This window comes from Manduca sexta, chromosome 28 (assembly GCF_014839805.1).
Source record: "Manduca sexta isolate Smith_Timp_Sample1 chromosome 28, JHU_Msex_v1.0, whole genome shotgun sequence".
In the NCBI taxonomy this organism is placed as follows: Eukaryota; Metazoa; Arthropoda; class Insecta; order Lepidoptera; family Sphingidae; genus Manduca; species Manduca sexta.
The window spans coordinates 19,294,522-19,318,937 of NC_051142.1; the positions used below are offsets into that span (position 1 = coordinate 19,294,522).

The 24,416-nt window shown below is 37.4% G+C and overlaps 2 protein-coding genes across 2 annotated transcripts; both read right to left on the reverse strand.

Moving 5' to 3' along the window:
• Window positions 1-206: 206 nt before the first annotated feature.
• LOC115446357 (putative fatty acyl-CoA reductase CG5065) lies at window positions 207-11,157 on the reverse strand. The gene is made up of 13 exons (XM_030172979.2): window positions 11,024-11,157; window positions 10,419-10,549; window positions 8,872-8,959; window positions 8,381-8,453; window positions 8,105-8,195; window positions 7,056-7,201; window positions 6,000-6,109; window positions 5,743-5,826; window positions 5,370-5,478; window positions 4,897-5,074; window positions 4,493-4,563; window positions 4,151-4,408; window positions 207-374 (listed from the first exon to the last, which is right to left on the reverse strand). Exons 1-13 carry the CDS (start codon window positions 11,112-11,114, stop codon window positions 263-265), a joined length of 1,542 nt encoding a protein of 513 aa, XP_030028839.1. The 5' UTR covers window positions 11,115-11,157; the 3' UTR covers window positions 207-262.
• A 2,818-nt stretch (window positions 11,158-13,975) lies between these two features.
• LOC115446358 (putative fatty acyl-CoA reductase CG5065) lies at window positions 13,976-23,771 on the reverse strand. The gene is made up of 13 exons (XM_030172980.1): window positions 23,662-23,771; window positions 23,256-23,386; window positions 20,527-20,614; window positions 19,699-19,771; window positions 18,526-18,616; window positions 17,891-18,036; window positions 17,699-17,808; window positions 17,296-17,379; window positions 16,527-16,635; window positions 15,595-15,772; window positions 15,021-15,091; window positions 14,518-14,775; window positions 13,976-14,101 (listed from the first exon to the last, which is right to left on the reverse strand). Exons 1-13 carry the CDS (start codon window positions 23,750-23,752, stop codon window positions 14,008-14,010), a joined length of 1,524 nt encoding a protein of 507 aa, XP_030028840.1. The 5' UTR covers window positions 23,753-23,771; the 3' UTR covers window positions 13,976-14,007.
• Between the last annotated feature and the right edge of the window lie 645 nt (window positions 23,772-24,416).

Below are 24,416 nucleotides of genomic sequence, written 5' to 3' on the forward strand. Positions count from 1 at the left end.
AAATATTAAGAGTAGTAACGTATAAAAATTAAAAGTAAAAACACTGACTTTTGGTGGTGCACTTTTATAATGAAAACTAAACGATTTATATTAATGTAAAAAAAGCACAGAATAAGGCTATCAAAATATGAAACAATAGGTCATTTTTGTTTCATACCGCACACATATTTTTACAGAGAAAAAGACACCTAAAATCGAACACAAAAAAATACAACACGTACATTTTATTATATTTCTAGAAAATTAATTATATAATTATTTATCACACAATCACTGCACGGCGCTGTCCAAAGTACCATGCCCCTACTTTTATGAGCCACCACATCAAACCACCGAAGAACAGTACTTGCACCACTTTGTCGATTATGACCATCCTGGAAACAAAAGCAGCAATTCATATCTATATATATATAAATGGATCCCTATTTCCCTTGGTCACGCCATCACGCGTGAACGGCTGGACCGATTTCACTATTTCTTTTTGTTGTGTTTGTTATTGTCAGGAGAACGATCTTATGAAAGAAAACATAATGATTTCTTATGTTTACGCGAATGTTAGACATTGAAATTAAACTAATTTTCGGATTCTATCGCGGTGCTAGTATTTTATTTTCTCCCGACGTTTCGAAGACTTTGCAGCCTTCATGGTCACGGGGGGGACTGAGGTGTTTTTCATCCGTAAAGTCAAAGTTACAATATCTACCTACATTTTACAATTATACAACTTTTTAAATTTTAGCTGTTGGTGGTCCGATCTACGCAGAATGAGCTCACAGTGTCTTGAAGTCTGGCAGCCGGTCTTTTGGGTTCCGATTTAATTAAATGTAGAACTGGATCCCAGGCTTGTGCAAGCTTCCAACCATCTTCCCTATTGAAATTAGGATGTTTTTTAATTTCAATAGCCTCGCGAATCATCCTAGGCAGGAATCGGTGTTCTTTGGCGAGGATTTGTGGCTTGTCTAGTCGCAGATAATGATTGGCGCCTCCCTCAGAGTGTTCAGCGACTGCAGACTTCGTCGAGCGTCGGTGTTTCACGTCAGCTATATGTTCTTTTACGCGGGTCCCTATATTTCTTTTGTTTGCCCGATATAAGAGAGGCCACAGTTGCAATTTATTTTGTATACTCCCGGTTCTTGTAGAGGTATGTGACACTTGACAGGTGGTAAAAATTGACTAATCTTCTTAGGCGGCTTAAAATAAGTTTTTATGGAAGCACGCTTCAAGATGTAGCCAATCTTGTCGGTGACTCCTCTTACATATGGTAATACAACCGGAACACGTTCAACTGTGGCTGGTTTCACTCGGTTTCTGTGACGGCGGCGTGGAATTTGGAGCTTGTTGTCTCGCAGTACTTGCTTGACATGTTGCAGCTCAGCGGCCAGGTGTTTCTCGTCACAGATTCCTTGTGCTCTCTGAAACAAAGATTTGCCCACGGTAGCTAACTGTTTTGGGTGGTGATGAGATTCACCGTTCAGATATTTATCAGTATGGGTCTGTTTCCGATATACAGTATGACTTAAGGTCTGATTAGGATTACGGATGATTAAAACATCTAAGAAAGCAAGAGATTTATTGTGTTCTAACTCCATAGTAAATTGGATTTTATTGTTGATGGAGTTAAGGTGATTTAAAAATGCAGTTACTTTATCAGATGGTAAAATTGTGAAAGTATCGTCTACGTACCGTTTATAAAACCTTGGAGTGACCGGGGCTGTACTCAGGGCTGTCTCCTCGAAGTCCTCCATAAATATATCGGCGACTACCGGAGATACAGGGGAGCCCATCGCTACCCCCTCAACTTGTACATAGAACTGATTATTCCACAACATATAGCCAGATGTAAGGCAATGTTGGAGTAGTTCTGCATATTCCACAGGAATGTTATTCTCTGCTAACTTCTTAGATACAATTCTGATGCAATCTTGTACTGGTAAGCTCGTAAAGAGAGACTGGACATCAAAACTGACCATAGTTTCATTGTCAGCTAATTTTAGGTCTTTAATATCGCTGACAAATTGGTATGAATCCTTCACAGACGCTCTAGTGTTTCCTCTAAGTGGTGAAAGCACTTTTGCTACGTGCTGAGCCAATCTGTAGGTTGGTGTGTCGATTTGACTCACTATGGGACGTAGCGGAGCATTTAATTTGTGTATTTTCGGCAACCCATACAGTTTAGGCGGTTTTGCACACGAAGGAACGAGCAAGTTTACGTCAAGATTTAACTTATCGGAGTAATCTTTTATTAAAGAGCTAGTAGCCTTTAATACTTTAGTAGTCGGGTCTGATTTGACTATTTTATACGTACTTACATCCGATAAAAGTTGTTCCATTTTATTATTGTAGTCTGACGTATCCATTACTACTGTCGCATTTCCTTTATCTGCACGGAGAATGGTAAGGTCCTTCATCGATCGCAAGTTCTTTAAAGCGATATATTCGTGTTTTGGAAGATTTGGTTTCGGCACTTTCTTTTGACGCAAAATTGACGAAATGTCTTGGCGTATCGCCTCCGAATCTTCCTGTTTCAAGTTATTTTTGAAGAGACTATTCTCAACATTGCAAATAATGTCTTCATACGGTATCCTTCGTGGAGTAACAGCAAAATTTAAGCCTTTCGATAAAACCTGAATTGTGTTTTCGTCCAATGTTTGTTTTGACAGATTTATTACTGCGCGTTGTCCATGGTTTGCGCGGGAGTGTATCTTATCTATGGTCGCGCACGTTCCATTCCTACACTCGGTGTTTTTAAGATTATCGACATTTAATTTTGATAGTAATTTGTTGTATTTTATTATATGTTTATTTTTGCATTCATTATATTTTCAGTCCCCCGGTCACTCCAAGGTTTTATAAACGGTACGTAGACGATACTTTCACAATTTTACCATCTGATAAAGTAACTGCATTTTTAAATCACCTTAACTCCATCAACAATAAAATCCAATTTACTATGGAGTTAGAACACAATAAATCTCTTGCTTTCTTAGATGTTTTAATCATCCGTAATCCTAATCAGACCTTAAGTCATACTGTATATCGGAAACAGACCCATACTGATAAATATCTGAACGGTGAATCTCATCACCACCCAAAACAGTTAGCTACCGTGGGCAAATCTTTGTTTCAGAGAGCACAAGGAATCTGTGACGAGAAACACCTGGCCGCTGAGCTGCAACATGTCAAGCAAGTACTGCGAGACAACAAGCTCCAAATTCCACGCCGCCGTCACAGAAACCGAGTGAAACCAGCCACAGTTGAACGTGTTCCGGTTGTATTACCATATGTAAGAGGAGTCACCGACAAGATTGGCTACATCTTGAAGCGTGCTTCCATAAAAACTTATTTTAAGCCGCCTAAGAAGATTAGTCAATTTTTACCACCTGTCAAGTGTCACATACCTCTACAAGAACCGGGAGTATACAAAATAAATTGCAACTGTGGCCTCTCTTATATCGGGCAAACAAAAAAGAAATATAGGGACCCGCGTAAAAGAACATATAGCTGACGTGAAACACCGACGCTCGACGAAGTCTGCAGTCGCTGAACACTCTGAGGGAGGCGCCAATCATTATCTGCGACTAGACAAGCCACAAATCCTCGCCAAAGAACACCGATTCCTGCCTAGGATGATTCGCGAGGCTATTGAAATTATAAAACATCCTAATTTCAATAGGGAAGATGGTTGGAAGCTTGCACAAGCCTGGGATCCAGTTCTACATTTAATTAAATCGGAACCCAAAAGACCGGCTGCCAGACTTCAAGACACTGTGAGCTCATTCTGCGTAGATCGGACCACCAACAGCTAAAATTTAAAAAGTTGTATAATTGTAAAATGTAGGTAGATATTGTAACTTTGACTTTACGGATGAACAACACCTCAGTCCCCCCCGTGACCATGAAGGCTGCAAAGTCTTCGAAACGTCGGGAGAAAATAAAATACTAGCACCGCGATAGAATCCGAAAATTAGTTTAATTTCAATGAAAGAAAACATTATATGAGCGGAAAATTAGAAAATTTAAGATAAGTTAATTTCAGCGATTGACAGAATGCGCACTGCAAATTCATAGTTGACAAGACATCGTCTGTCGGGTGAACTAGTTGAGGATAAAAACACTCGCCAGGGTAAAACTGCCGTAACAGAAATAATACCTTCTGTAATGTGCCTGGGCTTTTGGTAGATCTTCGTCTTTCTCTTTTAGCAAATATCTCCTTCCTCCAATACAGCATTTGGTGAAATATTCCACCTTATCTCGATTCTCTATGTCGTAATAGAAATCATGTTTGTCCTCTTCTTTTAAAAACGATCTGAGGGCGACGAAGTTCGTGTTGTCGAATGTCCATTGCTTGGTTATGTAGTAGCGGAGGGCGAGATTCGCTATGTAGATTCGTCGTTGGACTTTGATCAAACTGAAAACAATAGGAAATTAATATAAGGCTAGGAACGTATTTCAGACACGATTCTATTTTTCTTAGTAAACCATGTATTCTTACATCGGTTTCTTTCCAAGTAAAAACAGCAGTAAGTCTACAAATAATGCTGGTAGAAGGTGCTGAAGTAACACCTGAAACAATGCAAAATAAATTTAAAATAATTGCATTTTTTTAGTGTAGTGACATATATGACGTTATGCGCCATAATTTTGATGCCTATCTGGACAAATATCCCTTTCAATCAATCAACCTGTCTCCGTCCACTGCTGAACGTAGTCCTCCCCAAGTGAGCGCCAACCATCCCGGTCTTGAGCAGCCTGCATCCATCCAGTAACCGTCGCCTTTTTCAAGTCGTCTTTTTTAAATATCCCTTTACTGCCCAATAATTCCTATAGATATTCTTAAAGGTAGAAAACCATACGCTACGTGACCAATTAGACAAACCAGTAATTTCATAAACATACCCGTATATAATAAATCGTTTCTGAAGTGCTAATGCTTCCTCCTACACTCCAGAGGGAGCCACTAATCGGCAGATTGGCGCCTACATCCTTAGCCATGGTTATTAGATCCTTCATAAGTATGGTATTCAAATCACCTGAGCAGCAATTATATATTTGGATATCATCTTCTGGCTCTAATCTATAAGAAAAAGCAAAAGGACTTCTATTAACGGCTGTTTATTTTAATAAATCGAACAAATTAACAAATGATACAAAATAAAAATAGGGACATCTATTTTTTTTATTGATGAAAGATTGAACACCCTTTCGTAGGTAAAGATGATGAAATAAATGTCTATTGGTGACTATAATTTCACAAGCAATTATAATTATTATATGTTCTGAAAAGGTTCCTTTTTGTTCTTGTGTACATAAACAGGAACAAAAAGAACACCATGTACATAATCAAACCGTATTCCGATAAAGCTACTCACTTCTTAGTACCTCTAGCCCAAGCTGAGGCAATAATATTCTTGACGCATAGATCTACCGGTATGTAGTCAGAAATAAGATCGGGTTTTGTGTGTAGCGTCCGCATTATACCTGAAAATAAATAAGTTAACGAATTTATTCCCAAAGGCTACTAGCTCATGTGCTTAACAAGATCAAATACAAAATGCCTTCGTCCATCCTGCAAAATAATGGTTGCCTGAATGTTAAATATTGCCGATTTTAAGTATTTACTCAAACATTGTGAAACAGGTCCTGAGTCTCATGATCCCTAGCTGATTCTCATATAAGGGAAACCTACTAATATAGATACAAGTTGTAACTAAAAGTCAGTGTAAACATATTTTAGAAACTTGCCTTTTCCACAAGCGACTAGTATACCAACAGGTCCGTTGAAATTTTCGATCCATCCTTCCATAGGCTCGTCAGCACTCGAAATCACTAGAAAAAAATTAGGCGTGAATCTTTCGCAAAAGAAACGCAACAAAATATACACAAAACAATTACGAATAGGAGAACAGATGCGAAAGTAACTGCAGCGGATTTAAAGAAATATTCTAGAAGTAAATTTATAGGTCTTTTATCGTACCTACGGTTCAGGAATAGATTCTTACCGATTGAAGGTCTGACGATGACTGCGGGCAGTTTACCCTTCTCCTCGTAAACCACGTGCTCTGCGAGCTGTTTCGAGAATGTATATGTATTGGGCAATTCCCCTATATATCTGGAATAAAAATCAGAAAAAATTATAGAATTAGCTCCGCCGAGAAACAAGAAGAGAACAAAATAGACGGTCCAATAATAAAAATATATGTACTTTATAATTTTCATGAGCACTTCAATTTTATTACTCTCATAACCACCACCACTAGAACCATAAACCCTTTCTTTCTGACACCAAAACTACAACAGTGACTCTCAGTCCATCAGTAGGTAGCTTATGGACTAAGGGTTTTGTATGTGAGAGAACAGATATTCCAATAATATACACGATTTCATCCTCAACGCGCCGGACTACTTTCCCTAATCGCATACAGTGTGCGTAAGCAGCATGAGTACACACGTACACTATGATGAATAGCGTCAGAGAAAAAGCTTAGATCAATCCCCTTGCCCCACAACCCCGCTCAAAAGGTGGTGGGGTGCGATTTCACGGATGAAATGATCTATGAATGAATAAAACGCTCCTAGCCGAATATCGGATATGGCGGCCAATCTCAACGGTGTTGAGGCATGCAGGAGATATTATAGTGCACAAATGTGTGCGCAATACACAGCATTTCTGACATGACCGAAGAAAGATCAGGCGCAGCACTAACAGCTTTACGTGCCTTCCGACGCCAAGCTACGATACGGGATATCACACCACCAACTTCGGGACTGGGATCGGCGATTGAGTAATTTTTAAGATGGGAAAACCCAATCACGTTTATTTTGGCCCGACCCGGGATTCAAACCCAGGATTTCAGCGCAGTAATCGTACTCGCACTGAGTACAATGACAACTAGGCCACCGAGGCAGTCAATAATCTATTATATGCGTTTTAAGTAATTACGTTTGACCGACAACAATCGGTGCATATAAAATACGCCCTTTGCATATATTTTTTTATATTAACTAACAAGGCTTTGTCGGTGTGCGACTGCATAATTCTTAAAGACAACACTTACTTAGGAGTGAGGAGGCGTATGGTGTGCTCATCAAGAGTTTCACATATCGCCAGGGTGTCGCGCCAGTCGGCATGCGCTGGGTAGATCACTTCCTCTATCAACTCGCGGTTCGTGTTGGAGTAAGAAGTAGACACGTGGACCAGAACCTAAGAATTTAATATCTTTAGAAATAGATTTTCCAGTCGAGAAGCTTGGAGTTTTTTGGATTTTTTTGGATCAAATTAGAAATAAATTAAAAAACATCGTAGTATTTTCGCCCGCGCTGTAGCAATAGGAACTCCTTGATACAACGAATGCATAGAAGGGCTTATCCCGGGACAATATGCAACGGTTTGATTATCACGTTAATTAACATTGTTTTTATATTAACTGGTGCATATCCGACAAATATGTTAAAACATCTTGTGGGACATCAAATCCCTCAAAATGCTCCGACTGTGGAGTAAGAGAAGACGTATACCATATTTTTTCGGAGAGTGTGCGGAGTGGACCTCATACTTTAAGTATCAATGTAGGCAATATTATTTATACCTACATTGAGAAAGACGAAAGACTTCTGCATCAAAAGGACATAGCGTATTATTAAAAAATATTTTAGTACATGAAAAAGAGTGAACGCCGATAAAAAGGGACGTACGAAGCGACATTGTCTTAATAAATCCTCCTGTGGTAATAATTAGCTATAAAAATTAATAAAAATAATTTTAACAAAAAATTAAACCGCCTTCAAAACCACTAAAACCAAAAATAAAGTCACATAACAGGTATATATTGAATACCAATTTTGGAGTCGGTGCCTAATTAAAATTGCTTTTTATGGGACTAATCTGGAGAACTATTCTTTCGAATAAAAAAAGAATTTTCCCAATCGGTTCATAAATAACCGAGTTCTGAGGTAACAAACAAAAAAAAAATATCACGTCGAATTGTAACCTCCTCCTTTTTTTGAAGTCGGCTAATAAGAAACAGGTGTATGAAGATAGATGGTTCAATCGTACTATAACGTCCAACAGCGTTCTCCCACAAAGGCTCACACAAGTTATACTTACCGACAAATCCACAATGTTCTTCGCTAGGTCCACAACCTGCTTGGTCCCGTTAAGATTCAGTTTCACGGCAAATTTCATAGGGTCATCAAATCTAAAAATATGAAATTAATATTATACTTTAGAAAACATTTACATGTAGTATTCTTTAAGTACGCAGTTCAAATGATTACAATATATGCATGCCAATACGGTTCATTAAAATAAAATTTATAAATGTATTTGAACCGCAGCAACCTTACACGATTACAATAACTTCGTCAAAATAAGAATTTTTACCTGACACTCGCAGCAACATGGAAAATAATGTTTACTCTGTTGATTAGAAGAGCTCGATCTTCCTCAGAGAGGCCTGGAATATTATTATTAGTAACAACTACAACAACCATGCTGAAAATATTACATTATAATAAGTTAATAAATGTAAATTGTAGAAAACTAAATTCAATAGGTAGTGGACATAAAATATACGTTTTATTATTCGCCTCCGATTGCAAATTAAAGAAACATCAGCATTTGAAACAAATTCAAACAATGAAAAACAAATACCAATTAATATTAATAATGACCTAAAATTTAAACTGCGTTGTGAGAGAGAGTTGGTTTTATTTATGAATATTACAATATTTTAAGAGGCTATAAAGATTAACGCAAACGAACAATCTTCAAACTCGGCCTCTCTATAATCTTAGGTTTTATCCGCGACTTCTGCCGCGTTCGACGTTTCGGTAAAATATATAATCGCACTCCAAATCAATCCAATTCCATACCTAATCCTGGTTCCATCACGTCTCCAGAGATAACGAACACTTTCGATTCGAAGATGCCTGGTTTCTCCTTGCGGAGTCTGTCGAAACACTATAAAAAATAAACTAATTAAGTACCATTTGCATAACAAACCGTTATGTGAACCTTATATGAAAAAATCTAATAAGTCTGATTTAAAAATATAAATAAATAAACGTTTTCAGATTATGGGTATAACAGTATGTAAAGGTCTAAAGTCAAGATGTCACCCTTTCATACAATACAAAGTTCATAACATTATGCAAATTTATTAATTTATTAAAATAAACATGCTGATCATCCAAAGGTCAAATTAATCAACAGTACAGTGGAAATATATTTTAAAAGTTCATCTTTATAATGCTACAGCCTACAATGTGTGAGCCTGATGCAAGATTTTATAACAATGTTACTACACAACTAAATGGACGATATAAAATTGGATTTGACGTTTTTTTGACACATTGTTAAATAATTTCCGCCACTCATAAACAACTATAATTTTATATTGTATTATAATGTTATAGTTAGCTGTGGTTTCCTGTAGTTGTGGTCCTTATATAAATAAACTAGTTCATGCTCGTGGCTTCGCCCGCGTGAAGGAGTTTTCTGGGATAAAAGTCCCGCTATATCAATATATAGCGAAGTTTCGTCTGGATAGAAAGTAGCCTATAACCTTCCCAAGGTCTTAAACTATCTCCATAACAAATTTCATAAAATTCCGTTCAGTAGATTTTAAGAAAATTGATCACATACCTACATACAGTCAGCTTTTAAGGACTTTGTTTTATAATATGAATAGATAGATGTCAGAATAAATCATATTACAAATATAACGAATGCGTTGCCAGTCTTAAATTCTTTAAGGAAAAAAATAGGGATTACAAATGATATTTGGAGTCCAGAAATCTCTTTATAGACCACTCAGGAAAAGATTATGTTGTACGCGAACTCACACCTTTCTCTTTAAAAGACAGAGTTTCAACGAAAAAATATTCATAGCATAAAACTAGAGCTACCTCGGCTCTAAAATAAACCTACTCTACACAATGACGACACTGAAACGAGACTATTAAAATAGTTGAATATCAACAGTGTTATGACCAATAGATATTTTAACAATAAATAAAATTATGATCATAAAAACAACTTTATATCATTGTATCACAACACGTTATCGTCTATGTTGAATATCTCAGTTTCTCTGAAGATTGCAGAGCCGCATTACGCCAGCGCGGTGGGCTAAGATCTAATCCCCCTTAGTTATAGAGGAGCCCTTTAACCAGCAGTGGAAGAGTATACATAGCAGGGCTCGTATTTTTAGTGTCGCTGATCAATCGCCTACCTGACGTTCTTATTGTGGATAATTCGTGTCGATCATATAAGCAAAACACATGTTTCTTTCAGAATCGAACCCGCTACTCACTCTACAGCCCAAATACGTGGCTAGTAGAAGTCAACTAAACTATATAATCTGACATAAAAGAATATCGTACACCCCTTTTAACGGTTATATTGACATATTACTTACGGCAGTAGAATAAATATCATTGAGTCTGTCTTCTGGACTGACATTCTTTTTGCTCCGCAACAGGAGGTAGATCCTGTCGATCCCTGAACATGAATATAGGAGCTTCTCAACCAGGACCTTGCCGATAAACCCTGGAATTTCAACAAAAATCTCTTATCGCTGCAGTAGTAGCATTACTGGGTGATATAATCTGACTGGATTTATTTTTATCCTGGCTCTAGAAGTTGGTGACTCTCCTAACTACTACCTTACTATGGTCGTAAGGAAGACTGCGTCTCACGACGGTCAGCACAATTATATTGGTCTTTTTCTTGTTTCCCAGACGAAGTGATTTATCCATACCGCCCAGACTCAATGAGAGGCAAGTGGACAGTTATGTTGGGCTCACCAGCCTTAGGACCTGGTATTGAGCCGCCCGGAAAGATGGAATACGTCAGGCCACGGCCAGATCAAGTTCCTAACACCAATAATAGCTCGCCAGAAAATCTGTTTTGGTGGATTTCTGGTATATTGACGGATGATCTTACAGTTAGTGGTTTCTAGTCTTTTGATTCTTCTTCTAGTCTTGTGATTTCGACAAATTAATTAGAAAACACGGCACATACCTGATCCTCCAGTGATAAACACAGTTTTGCCTTTAAAAAACTGTGGTATAGTGGGTAATGACCCAGCGTCTCTGTTTTCAAGGAACCCCATGTTTTTTTACAATCCGCTCGGTCCAGACGTTCACAATCGTCTGCAATGCTCAACAGAATGACGTAGGATATAAACATTTGCATAGAAAGGAGAAATTAACCTGTGCCCCCGATTGTGACTCGTATGCGATGATAATAACGGTACATTTAAAAAAAACTATTATTCTTTACTTGCATTCATGTTTATGACATGGCACCAATTAGCATATTAGCCCTGTATGATATACTGTCCCATTTCTGGCCACATGCCTATTCTACTACTGGTAGGGAATAGGCTTTAGTTCAACGCGTTAGCTTAGTGCACATTGGCAGACTTCACAATCCTCCAAAAATTACTTTAAAGAACTCAGATATGCAAGTTTCTTCAAGAACTTTTCCTTCATCATTAGAACAAGCGTTAGTTTGCAATGAAATTTTAAACAACATCAGAATGTTTAAGTATTTTCGTTATTTGGTAGATATTTCTTATTTTAACCTACTCCAGAAAGAAAGATTACATCAACGTCAACAATAGCGCTGATCATATTGCCTTTATTTTTATTTATTACTTTTATTATGTGCGATCGGTTTGATTTAAATGGTGTTAACTAAAAATCGTACAACTAAAATAAATAACGTGCGTTTAATATTTTATTACCAAATAAAAGTTTTATGCATTAAGACCATTCTGGTTAAAGATAAGCATTTATAAAATGGAATCAGACCTAGAGTATGTAACATAAAACGAAGCTGGGTTTAAAAACGATGTATGTACAGACTTGCCAGAAGTTACAGAGTGAAGGAAATGTATACCCTGCGTACCCAATTTCGGCCACGGCGGCCAATCTCAACGTAGATCAGCCAGGTACGTATAATATTATAATGTGCAAATATGTGCGCAATACAGGTGCACTCTCTGATCCTTCATTCTCATAGTTCGGTGAGACGACAATCGTTCATAACCGGAGACAGATTAGGCACACGACCAACCAACGCGTTTACATGCTTACCCAGCACGAGGGTATCACGCCAACTTCCTGACTCCGAGCTGCAACTGAGCAATGTTTTAAGATGGAAACCAGTCACAATGTAGTTGGCCTGACCCACGAGGCCCGACGTGGTACTCATGGAGTGCTGTAGGTTGCAAAATAGTAGAGTTTTATTATAGGCCTTTGAGGGATGGAGATCTGTAATTTTAGCCTCCTTTACGCTATAAAAAGATATAGAAAAAATCGTGGCATCTTTCCCTTAAAAACATGAGTATGTAAAAGAATGGTAGCTACTTAAATGGTCTTAAATATTTAAATTAAAAAAGTAATTCGATTTCACCAGGCAATTAAATATAAATCACTTGGACTAAGTAGGTTGCATATAAGAGAATTGGCCTGAACCTAACGACAAAGTTTTCGATCATAAAACATATACCGAAATTAACAAAATTTAGATCAAAATTAATAGCGAATTGGTCAAACCCATTGGTAGGATTTTACGATCGTCTACTGATATCGAACGTACTGCGCCTAATCGATTCGAATCCTGGATCAGGCACTTCTACTGAATATTTCTATTCACTATCAATCCTGAGTCTAGAATTTCTACTCGATATGGCTATAGGCTCACCCACGAAAATTACACAAGTTGCGCCTCTGCCTATCTCTCCGGAATAAATGCGTGAGTGTGTATTTCCTTTAGGTAGCTACAATCGTATTGTCTGTTTCATACAGCCCTATACGAGCATTGTTTTCCAGTCCTGACAGTAATTTGTAGCCAATGTAAAATTAAAGGTTTACTGTTTTGTATGCAGTAAATGAGGTAGCTATAGGTCCAGAAATAAACCAATTTATTTTGCTTTACCCTAATACTAGATGCATACCTGCGAAGTTCTGTATAGGTATTTTGAGGGCATGTGAAGTATGCCAATCCGCACTAGACCTAATGGACTAAGACCCCCCCCCCCCATCCCGAGGCAATTCTTGTGCGCTCGGTCTCCACACCGAATGCACGCCCATGCGCGGGGGGACATTATGTCGCGGACCTAGGCACACTATAGGTGATGCCTACACCCCCATGGTTGCAAGTTCACATGGGGGGTCTGACAGGGACTCGTAGAACAGTTCGCCTTCTTTTCCTCTCCACCCATCCTAGTACTTCCTCTTCCGTTCCCCCACACTCCCCTCCCATTCTTCCGTTTCCCTTTTCCTTCTGGCCCCCGCAGTCGTTAAGCCGGGGGGAATACCGTTCGCGGGTTCCTCCCGGTGTTGACTGCGGGATAAGCTGCTTAAAAAAAAAAATGGACTAAGGCCTTCTCTCCGAGGCCATTCTTGTACGCTCGATCTCCACACCGAATGCACGCCCATGCACGAGGGGATATTTGTCGCGGCCCAAGGTACACAGTGCAGTGTGTGTTAAATTTGACGAATCGAAATAATGATTTTTTTTTTATTGTCTCATCTGAGATTCGAACTCAGAATCTAAGGGCCGTAGTATGATCCGATCTCACCTTTAAGTAGTATCTTGAGTAAACATTCATGGTAAGTATTAAACTATTCAATGTACAAAACTTGAGCTGTCATTTAAACTCCTCTTGTCAGTTGAGTCGGCGCTGTTTAGTGAACAAAATTCATTTGTCGTAATCCGTCAATGCCTTAATATCAATTGAAATATTATTGTTTATATATTAAGTAGGGAAGATCTTGAGATGCTGACTGTAACTTAATAGCGTCTCGGCTGATATCGCAAAACTGAGTAATATATATTAATACGACTCTAAGACAGCCTCTACAGGACGCTCAAATATTATAATATCGAGATTAAATCTCTCATTGATTAACTACTTACGTGTGCTATTTTCCTTCACAAAGGTATTAAAATAATATCAGATAATTATTCCAAATACATTTATTTAAATAGGTATTTCATTGATAATAGTACTTGCATACGTAGTTAAATAAAGACCACGCCAAATAGCAGTAAAACAGCGACGTCAAAATCTTGTCCAGCCACCACATCCTGGAAAAAAACTCATTTATAGATATCCGATACAAGAATCTTAAACGAAATAATAAACAAAATAGTCCCATTAACCTTTAGCATTGTAAATGTATTTTTTTTATAAATAAATTTAGAACATGGCTTATAGATAGCCGATGCCTTAAAATTATATATTATTATGTTTTTTCAATCTAATTGGTCAATTAAGGGCCTAGAATTTTTGGCAGCTGCGATCTCTTAGAAAAACAATAAAGTACGACGTCGACTTAGACAGCAACGAAGCACGTCGAATCGAACGGCATTTATTTTGTAATTGCGGTGATTAACCTCAGTCAGTTCATCGACGCAGTTTCAAAGTGACTGTAGCAGGCAAATTAATACCATTATATTCTTATGACTTGGGGTGTCTAGTCGACACTAAGCATTACAATTACCTTTTAGAGTGAAGTCTGTCATTCATTATATTTTCATCCTTTTCCTTTAGCAAAAAGCGTTTCCCTCCGCGAATGGAGTCTACGTAATATTGATCCACATTTATATTCGATAAATTGTAATCAAAATTTTCTTTATCTTTTTCTTTTATGCAAGAATTAAGAGTGACACTATTTTTGTTCTCGAAAATCCAATTTCTAGTGCAAAAGTACATCAGGGCCAAATTCGAGCGATAAATACGTCGCTGAATCTTGAACAATCTGGAAAAATAATTCATATTTATTTCACTTCGGCGAAGCCAGGCAGGGTGAGGATATAAACAACCTAGTTATACCGGTGTAGATTTAGTCAGTAGAATAATTAAAGCCAAGTACATAGACAAGTAAACAGTATATAGAGAAGTATATTCTTGCCAATTCAAAAACAAAACCTTAATTTTTCATCTAAATATTGTTTATTTTCTATGACATTGCGACCGGGCCGGTATATTCTAAGATATACTCACAAAGGTTTTTTCCCCAGCAACCGCAATAAGCAGTCTATCATAATAGCCGGCACTAGATGTTTAAATATCACCTGGAATCAAAATAAAAGTAAACTGAGTACATTAATTTATATTTACCATCGTTCACATCGACATCCTGTCTAATTCTTCAAATTGAACCAATATATGGTTACAAAAAGCTACTCTCTGGTGGCCAGAATAGATACTAAAATATAGAAAACCTCAAGTTAGGAATAAATTTCCAGTTCCCGACTTGTGACTTGCAGGCGTTAGGAAAATTCAGTATCTCCTACCTATGGTTTGAAACGACTAATAGGGGCCAATAGGACGCGGGCGTGAGGTTTTTGTAGTACTTTGAAGATTTCTCGTACACTGCGTGACTCTCAGGCTATTTATTATTTTATTTGGAATAACAAACAGTTTATATTTTTACAAAATTTAACTTATTTGCAGTAAGTTTTGACTTGCCTCCCGTCACTACGTGATGACGGAATACACATGGCGAAAAGCCCTAGTTGCGGTTTTACCTACTACCGAGGCGAAGATGTGTGTTCCCCGTCAGAATTGTACTTACTAAGGTATAATGCAGTGGCCAACAAGTGGTGATGGTCATGCCATAATTCCATATCATGCCACTGAGGGGATAGGTTTCAAGTATATCTATCCCTTTCGATACCACCTCTTCTAAAGTCAATTTCACTTCGTCGATCGAGCAGCAGTTGTATATCTGAACGGGGTCCGTGGGTTCAAACCTGAAAGATTTTTGTTTTTTCTATTACATTTAATGACAATACGAGTATGTTGATCTTCTGAAGATACCACTGGTCATTAAAGTAACAATACCGTACAGAATTTTGAATAACAAAGTACTGAGTTACTCCACTGCGCTCGTCATCCTGAGACATAAGATGTTAAGGCTCATAATGGGCCAGTAATTCCACAGGCTAAGTCTTAAACCGGTGTACAACAGTACATGCTGCTTGATGGTAGTAATAAACATTACGCTGATACAGACTACCATCATTATGTACCTATAATATGATAAATTTGCAGTTTTATTGAAGAAATTAATTAAAAGCATAAGCGACTTGACTTCACCTAATGACAAGTGGAGTGGAGTGGAGAATATCGACTGGCAACCGACTCCCGCCAGTCGACTCAATATAGCCACCTGTACAAAACCATACACAAGTTGGCTCCTGAACGCGACACGATTATATGTATTTTTAAATGGTTTTTGTCAAACGTACCAATACACTGAATACTGCTTTTAAAGGTAGTGGTAAACCGGTCAAAGTTGTCAGTGTGTATACAAATATATTCAATACAACACGTCTCTTATCTTCGTTTCATCAGTTATGTTTCCAATGTCCACTAGATAATTCTAGGAATGACAAAAATATACAGCACTCATATTATGTCGAAAATATGAGTTTCTGTGTGTGTGGTGATGCTTTATTCCGACATATTCTGGGAAGTCGTGTGACATCATCCTTAAGTACTCACTCTTTTGTGCCCCTGATCCAGGCGACGGTGATGAGATTTTTAACACAAATGTCCACCGGAATATAGTCCGATATGAGGTCTTTCTTAGAATAAACGCTCTTCAGGATACCTGGAATATATAATTCGACAAAATTTGCGTGATCTATCTTATATTCTAAAGGTCAGGATATCATGGGTCGGTTTTGTTAGTATCGTGAACTTAAGGAGCCCTAAACAAGTTACCAACTGTTTCGCGTTAGAAAATAGCGTCAATGAACGGTCTTGTGAAACAGACAGTTCCTTAAACTAAATTACTAAAATTCACAATTAGACATACATTAACTGGATCACGTAACCTCATGTGATTTGCTAGCTCATGTCATGTGAGGTTATTAAAAACTAAATTAAAATATCTTGGTATTCTGACATTCTATTTCAGCTTTTCTGGAAAACGATCGTAAATTTGACTGTATTAAGTAATTGAAAGTCGAAGAAATAGTTCTTGCAGATATATCAGCAAACGAAGTAATAATGGTGTAATGTTTTTTAGCATAATGCGTAATCGTTTTCTCGCCTTGTAATTCTACTTTGAGCTGTCGCATTGAGTGGAGAAGTATATTTAAAGAAGGTACTAAAAGCATTCTCAGGTATGAATACTATCTTGATAATATGAATATCGTTAAAAGCATTGCGCAGACGCTATCTTTTCGCTAAGAAATCATTTTATCAGTTACAATAGCTTCAGCAATAGTTGCGGTTAATACTTTGCACAACAGCTACGGTTTCTTACCTTTACCAAATCCGACGTACAGACCCACAGGCCCGTTGAAATTGTCAATCCAACCAGGAGAAGGGTCCGAAACACTCGAAATAACTGAAAAAAAAACATTACATTTTGAAAACATTAATGGAAATTATAAATTATATCTAAGGATCATAACCCAGTGCTAGTGTAGTTATTTATGGCTCAAAGTCTTAGATGACTACTGTGTTGAGGTCTGGCCTTCGATCACAGGGATGGGAAACTGACATTTGATTTTCTGCTCCGTTATGCTCGGTAAATTGCATTACTCCCTTTTATATGGGCCTTAAATTAACTGGCAAAATATGGGTTTTATTGTTATAAATTCACCGTTTATCCCTGAAATGTAAGAAATGTATAATGCTATATATATAATATTTTGTAAATTTACCTATTGATGGCCTAACAATGACGGCGGGCAGCACTTCTCGTGCCTCATCCACCACGTGCTCTGCCAGCTGTTTTGTGAACGTGTAAGTGTTGGGTATGTCGCCGAGATACCTGGAATTCACTCCAATTTGTAAAGTAATTTATACGTGACTGGATAAAGGCTTGCGAAAGAAACAAATATACTTGGACTGACTTAGGTGTCATGATTTCAATGGTGTGGTGGTCAATATTCTGACACACTTCGATGAGATCTCTCCAGTCAGCGTGGGGCGGGTACAAAACCTCCTCTACTGGGTTCTTGTTGGAGTTGGAGTACGTCGTCGAGATGTGGATGAAAGCCTACAGGTAAGATCAAATTTAGTTAAGTGTTAAAATAATTCTATGGTGATTACGTTTGTTTGAAGTTAATTTAATTTTAATAAGAACTATATCTTCATTAAATCTATTTTTAACAATAAAATCAAAATTGTTTTCGTGTATTTGTTCATGTGTTTATATAGCTTAGCCAGCTATTTAATATGGCACCATTTCCAAAATTAGTAATCAGCATAAAGATAATGTTATTTTTTTTCAGTAGGCTTTGAAGAAAATATTTTTTATATATTTATATTGATACTTACGTTAATTTCCTTCGCCTTTAAAGCAAGCGATAATTCATAAAGAAAACACATTTTTTTTTAGAACAGTCAGAGGTGCGTGCCCTTGAATTTGAACCTGCGGACATTCGTCTCGGCAGTTCGTTCTACTCCCAACTAAGCTATCGCCGCTAACAAACGTAAAGTAAATATAAATAATTGTTCTGTATAAACCGATTCAGCTGGTACTTACACATATATGTTTCATTTCCTTAGCCAAATTTATCATTTGCAACGTGCCTATGAGATTAAGTTTTACCGCATACGCCAAATGATCATCAAACCTGAAACATTTGCTAATATTTATCAACATACCCCCGAGGCAATTCTTGTGCGCTTGATCCCACACCAAATGCACGCCCATGCACGTGGGCACATTTGCCGCGACCCTAGGCGCACAGCTCCTGCGTATGCCCCTTGGTTGCTAAGTTCACATTAAGGTCTGTCTAAGGGTTCGTGAACATTACCCTTCCCTTCCTTCCAACCATCCTAAAAACTCCTCTTCCTTCCCCTTCTCTCCCTTCCCTCTATCCCCTCCCTTCTTCCTCCCGGGCCCTAAGACCGCCTAGCTGGAGGCTACCGAACCTCCAGTGATAGCGGTAGGGCCCACCAACTCATCATGGGGCTGCCGTGGTTGCTAAGCCGGGGGATCGCCTGTACACCATTAGCGGGGTACCTCCGGTGATAACCACGGCAGATCCCCAATAAAAAAAAAATACTAACAAATACATTATTCAAATAGAGTTAGATATAGATCGGACATCCGGACCAAATTTGCGCTGCAATTACCATACAGTCTTACTTATAAACTTGTTTTAACGTTAAGAGGTGGTTAAGATTGCTTAGTAGCTGTCAAAGTTCGGTTCCTAGTTTAAAACTAATTAAGAGGCAAGATGGCGGGTTTTGACTTACAGCTGATCGAGTGAAGACTGAATTTGTAATAAGTCTTTGTGTTATTAGAAATGTCCGTATGACAAGATGTCACAGCGTTACAGCAAGTATGTTAATATGCGCATAAAAACGTGTAATTTTTTATATTTGAGCGAATGTTAAACATTAAAATAAAATAATTTTGCGGATTTTTATATTATTGTATACCCAAAAATCATAACATATAAAATGCGATAAAATTCGTTTTAAAAACGTGTAAATCATAGTAGGAAATAATATAAAGTATTTTCCATTGGTGTTTAGCTTTTTCACAGTAGATTGGGTAACGATCGCATAAGCGCAGAATTGTTGTATGATAATCTCTCCAATGTCCGGTCTATACAATCTCAGAACTCTTTGACATTACCGAAGATTACAAGTACACGATTGAGTTTCTTATTTGGTGTTATTTTTAATTTGATTAAACGTTACTTACTTCACGCTAGCTGCCGAATGGAAAACAATGTTCACGTTATTAACCAAAGTATTTCTGTCAGCTGGAGATAAACCTAAAACAAAGTTATATGCCGAAATTACAGAATACAATGCTCCGGACATGCCCACAGATCGATGAATAATTAAAAAAATAGAAGCAACAAAGCAGTCTGATAAATATTATTCTTGTACAAAATTTGAGATGTTTTTTATAATTTACCCTATAGACCTTTGAATAGATTTGGAGAACATTTAGGAGGTAAACGACGTTCCGGATTAATAATAACTATTAATCCTAACCTAAATTAATAATAAACTGATATATATGGAGCGCGTCGCGCAAATTCTGCCATCACAATCCAAGATCGTCTGCCGCCATCTAGCGCGATTGCTGTGCAATATATCACTACAGTTGTATTAATACCATATCGGTCTTCTCGCAATTCCAGTGACGTTGACGAGATGGCGATGTGTATGCTAATTGAACCGCCACAATTATATTACAGTACGACTGCAGTCCAGATATCTCGGGTTTGATCCACGGGTCAGTGAAATGATTTGTTTTTTTGCACAATATCAGCCCGGAGTCTGGAACCCGATATGGCAATAGGCTCGCCCTCTATCACATCATGGGACGGAATACACACGGCGGAAAGTGGGTCCACCAGTTGCGCCTCTGCCTACCCCTTCGGGGGATAAAAGGCAAGACAGTGTATGTGTTAAATTAAATCTATATTATTGCTGGGCACGAGCCTTCTCTACAATTCTGAAGGTGACCTAGCAAGAGTGGCTAGTCCTAAACTATAGTTTTTTTTTTCAAGTATCTTACCAAGACCATCCTCTTCCACGTCTCCAGACAGGGCAACCACTTTTGATTCAAATACGCCAGGCCTTTCCTTCCGCAGTCTATCGAAGCACTGAAACATTTAAAATAACTAAGGACGGATTCTTATTATTGTAGTATAAAGTCTCAAATACAGTGCAACTTTGTCGTATCAGCACACGATGTTGCATCTGTTGTCTCTCATCTCCATGCTAATCTCAAGGAAAGAGCCTTCGTATAATCAACTAGTTTCTGCCTGCGGCCCCGCCCGCTTGAAAAAGTATTCTGGATAAATATTTTCGCGGGATAAAAAATAGCATATAGCACTCAAGAGTAATGTTTCCTACTAGTGAAAAAAATCAAAATGGGTTCAGTAATTCCTGAGATTAACGCGTTCAAATAAACTCTTCAGCTTTGCATATTACTATAAATAAAATATTTATCTGGCAACAACGGAATCTATTACAATTACAGGTTTTGACTCTCCCTTTAAGTATAGCAATACTGGTTATTATGATCTAGGCAGTCCCATACACGATTACATTTTATTTAGTACAGGAAATATCATGAGTGAATTGTTGAGTGTTTTTGGAAATCATTGTGTGTATTAGTGTGTTCTGTTTACTGAAATAAACGTATACCATTAAATACTCATACATAAATTCATGCAGAAATGTAGTATAACTATGATAAAACTTCACGTATGAGTACATTAAATCGTTAATTATCGTATTCATCGATTACTCAGCTCTAAAGCTTTACAACGAACTATCAACCGGCCATGACAAATCATTTTTAATATTTAAAGACCATTGTCTCCAACTACTTTGTGCGGGTCAAAAAATACAATTATAATTAACTGAAGTCACTGGCATTTGTTATGCGTACTGTTTATTCTACTTAGTTCAAATCGCGGTACCACCCGTGTCCATATTTGTGACTGTCCAGTTACTAATTAATCCGTTTGTTGGTGTGTCCATTTAAATAGCAATACGTATGATTTCAATACTTATTATACTAGCAAGCAACTCCGCCTGGGTGAAAAAATTCCCGGAATAAAAATGAAACTTATTTTTTTTCCGGGTTTAAACGGAGCCCATACTTTAAGTTAGATCTCTAGCAATACATCGGTGAAAACTGCAGTAAATTTCATGTTGTAATTTTTTCGTGATGCGTGTACAAACATACAGACAGACACAACATTTAAAACTGTTGTTTTGTCTTTAGTTGCTTGAATAAACACACCTCATTTGAAGACAAGTGGTGCTTTGAACAGAAATATGTAACAATTGTATTTATATATTATAGCTAAATATTTATTCACTTCAATATAATATTTATATCTTTAGTAATATAAGCTGAAGAGTTGGTTCGTTTGAACGCGCTAATCTCAGGAACTCCTAAACCGTATACAAACTTTTACACCAATAGGAAACTATATTAATCCTGAATGGTATAGCTATTTTTTATCCCGACACAATACTTATTCTGGAAAACCTTTATCACGCGGGCGGAGCCGCATACAAAGGAAAGCCTATACTATTATATAAAGCTGAAGAGTTTATTTGTTTGAACGCGCTAATATCAGGAGCTACTGGTTCGAACTGAAAAACTATTTTAGTGTTGGATAGCTCACCTATCGAGGATATATGCTATATATCATATGTTATAAAACAAAGACCCCAGGCACATCTGTCAGCCTGACAACGCTATAAACTCAATAACCACGTAACGAATTTTGATAAAATTTAGTATGAAGATAGTTTGAGATTCTGGAAAGGGCATAGGCTAATTTCTCCTGGGAAAATATATAGCGTGACTTTTATAACGGAAATCTTTAACCCGAAAAAACTTATCCACGCGGGCGGAGCCACGGGCAAGAGCTAGTTATATTATATGCGCTTAATTCAAAGGTCAAAATTACTCAGGGTCACCGAATGTTCAATTTATTTCGTTTGTAATCAATTTCGAATGCTAAATCGCACGCAACCACATGCATTAATTACAAGCTAATGAAGGAAGTTAAAATTTACTTTTTATACAACTAACTAATTATAATTCTAAGGTCCGTATTCACAAATAGTACATAAGTGAATAAAGAGCATTGCAATGATAATAAACCTGTTTTTCAGTGCTTACGACAAGATAGTCTCGCAGTACGTAGGTACAGGGCCGCTCTGATTGGCTAATATTAAGACACAACTCTACTTCAATTGACTCTCAGATAAACAAAGCTGAACAAAGCCATAGAAAATTATGAAACTGCCGACACTATAGTTCGGCGCGCTGCGTGTCCGCATATTATTGTTTGTGAATATTCCACCCATATTCATTCAAATATATTCGTCAAAATTTTTCGTAAATAAAAATATATACGAGCACGCTAAGATGATCATACTGCACTTGGTGGTGAGTAAAGTAGGGTTCTGATAGCTAATAGGAGGCTACATTATTCCTGAGTGTTGACAGCAGAGTCCTAATACACAAAAATCTAGTTGGCCATGGAACAGTTTTCGAAACAGTGGCCGATACTTCTCTTAAGCACAGACCACAAAATTCGTGCCACTCCGCGTAGTTACCTACATGTGTCTTCTGTCTATTGTGCAGGAAAAAAATAGTCCCCAAATGCAACCAATTCGAATGGAACATGCTTTGTAGTTTAATGTAGGTGCGACGTGTGGTGTCCGTCTTCTCCTTGAAAGAAAAGGCGTAATTTTATATAAATATGAACTTACCGTTATAGAATATAGTTTCTTTAGGCGCTCCTCCGTAGTCATTCCTTTCTTTTTTCTTAATAGCAAATACAGTTTGTTCAAGTTAGTACATGAATATAGAAGTTTCTCGATCAGTACTTTGCCAAGGAATCCTGGAAAAAGTATTATAGAATATGTACATCTCTTAAATATTGATACCAGTCCTATATCATCCTAATCCACTATTGGGCACTGTCTTCCTATACATCTGAGGAAGTTTAGGCCTAAGTCCACCCGTAGGCAAAATTACTCTTTAATAATTCAAACTCTGATTAATTTCAATAAATTTATTCGCCCGTTTCGGACCTCGCCCATCAAAGGACAAAAGCAATATCCAAATGGGTTACAATTGTTTTTTTCTAAATCACATAATATAAAAAATACGAACCAGTGCCTCCGGTAATAAAGATTGATTTCCCTTTATAAAACTCTGGTATCCCCGGTATATGGGTCAAGTCCCGGTCCTCCAAAAACCCCATTTTAACCCGAACTGTTCGAAATCGCAACAGCTAATGAAATGTTGAACACTTTAACTGTAGTACCAACTGATTTTGGATTCCGTGTGTGATGGTTTTTGATATTTTTGTTGTCGTCGATGGTTTTTAGGCAGAGAAGCGGTCCTGCTACGTTATTTTTGAGTGTTGTAGGATATTATTTATCCTAGGAATGGAGTTTTAAAAGAGCGTGGCTGCGAGAAGAAGGTAGTAACAAAATGTAATGAACCCCCATATAAAATATATAGTATTTTAATGAGTCGCAAATTGTTATTGATTATTTTAATATATTTACAAAGTAAAATATTACATCGATATATTATATAGTATATAACGCTTGAACGGCAAACCTAAGCGATAATCAGAAAACTTTTCAGTAAAGCAATTGAAATATTTGATTTTTATAAGAAAATACTTTATAAAAATAAAGCGGCGATAGGCTAGTTGGGTGTGGAACGGACTGCCGACATGAGTGCCGCTGGTTCAAAACCCAAGGGCAATTTCAAACTTTTATAAAATTAAGTGTTTATTCTTCGTTATCGCTTGCTTTAACGGTAAAGGAAACCTTTATACCTGAGAAATTCTCTACAGGAATTTTGGGGGTGTGTGAAGTCTCCCAATCCGCACTAAGCTAGTGTGATAGACTAAT

Bases quoted from the DNA above. Each gene is read 5' to 3' on its own strand.
- LOC115446357 (XM_030172979.2), bottom strand. From the start codon at position 11,114: ATGGGGTTCCTTGAAAACAGAGACGCTGGGTCATTACCCACTATACCA. The intron at 8,454-8,871 runs GTATGGAATTGG...ATAATATTCCAG, and splicing joins CGTGATGGAACCAGGATTAG to GCCTCTCTGAGGAAGATCGA. The intron at 4,409-4,492 runs GTAAGAATACAT...TATTGTTTTCAG, and splicing joins TTACTTGGAAAGAAACCGAT to TTTGATCAAAGTCCAACGAC.
- LOC115446358 (XM_030172980.1), bottom strand. From the start codon at position 23,752: ATGGGGTTTTTGGAGGACCGGGACTTGACCCATATACCGGGGATACCA. The intron at 17,380-17,698 runs GTAAATTTACAA...TTTTTTTTTCAG, and splicing joins CATTGTTAGGCCATCAATAG to TTATTTCGAGTGTTTCGGAC. The intron at 14,102-14,517 runs GTAATTGTAATG...GTTTTTTTCCAG, and splicing joins GACAGACTTCACTCTAAAAG to GATGTGGTGGCTGGACAAGA.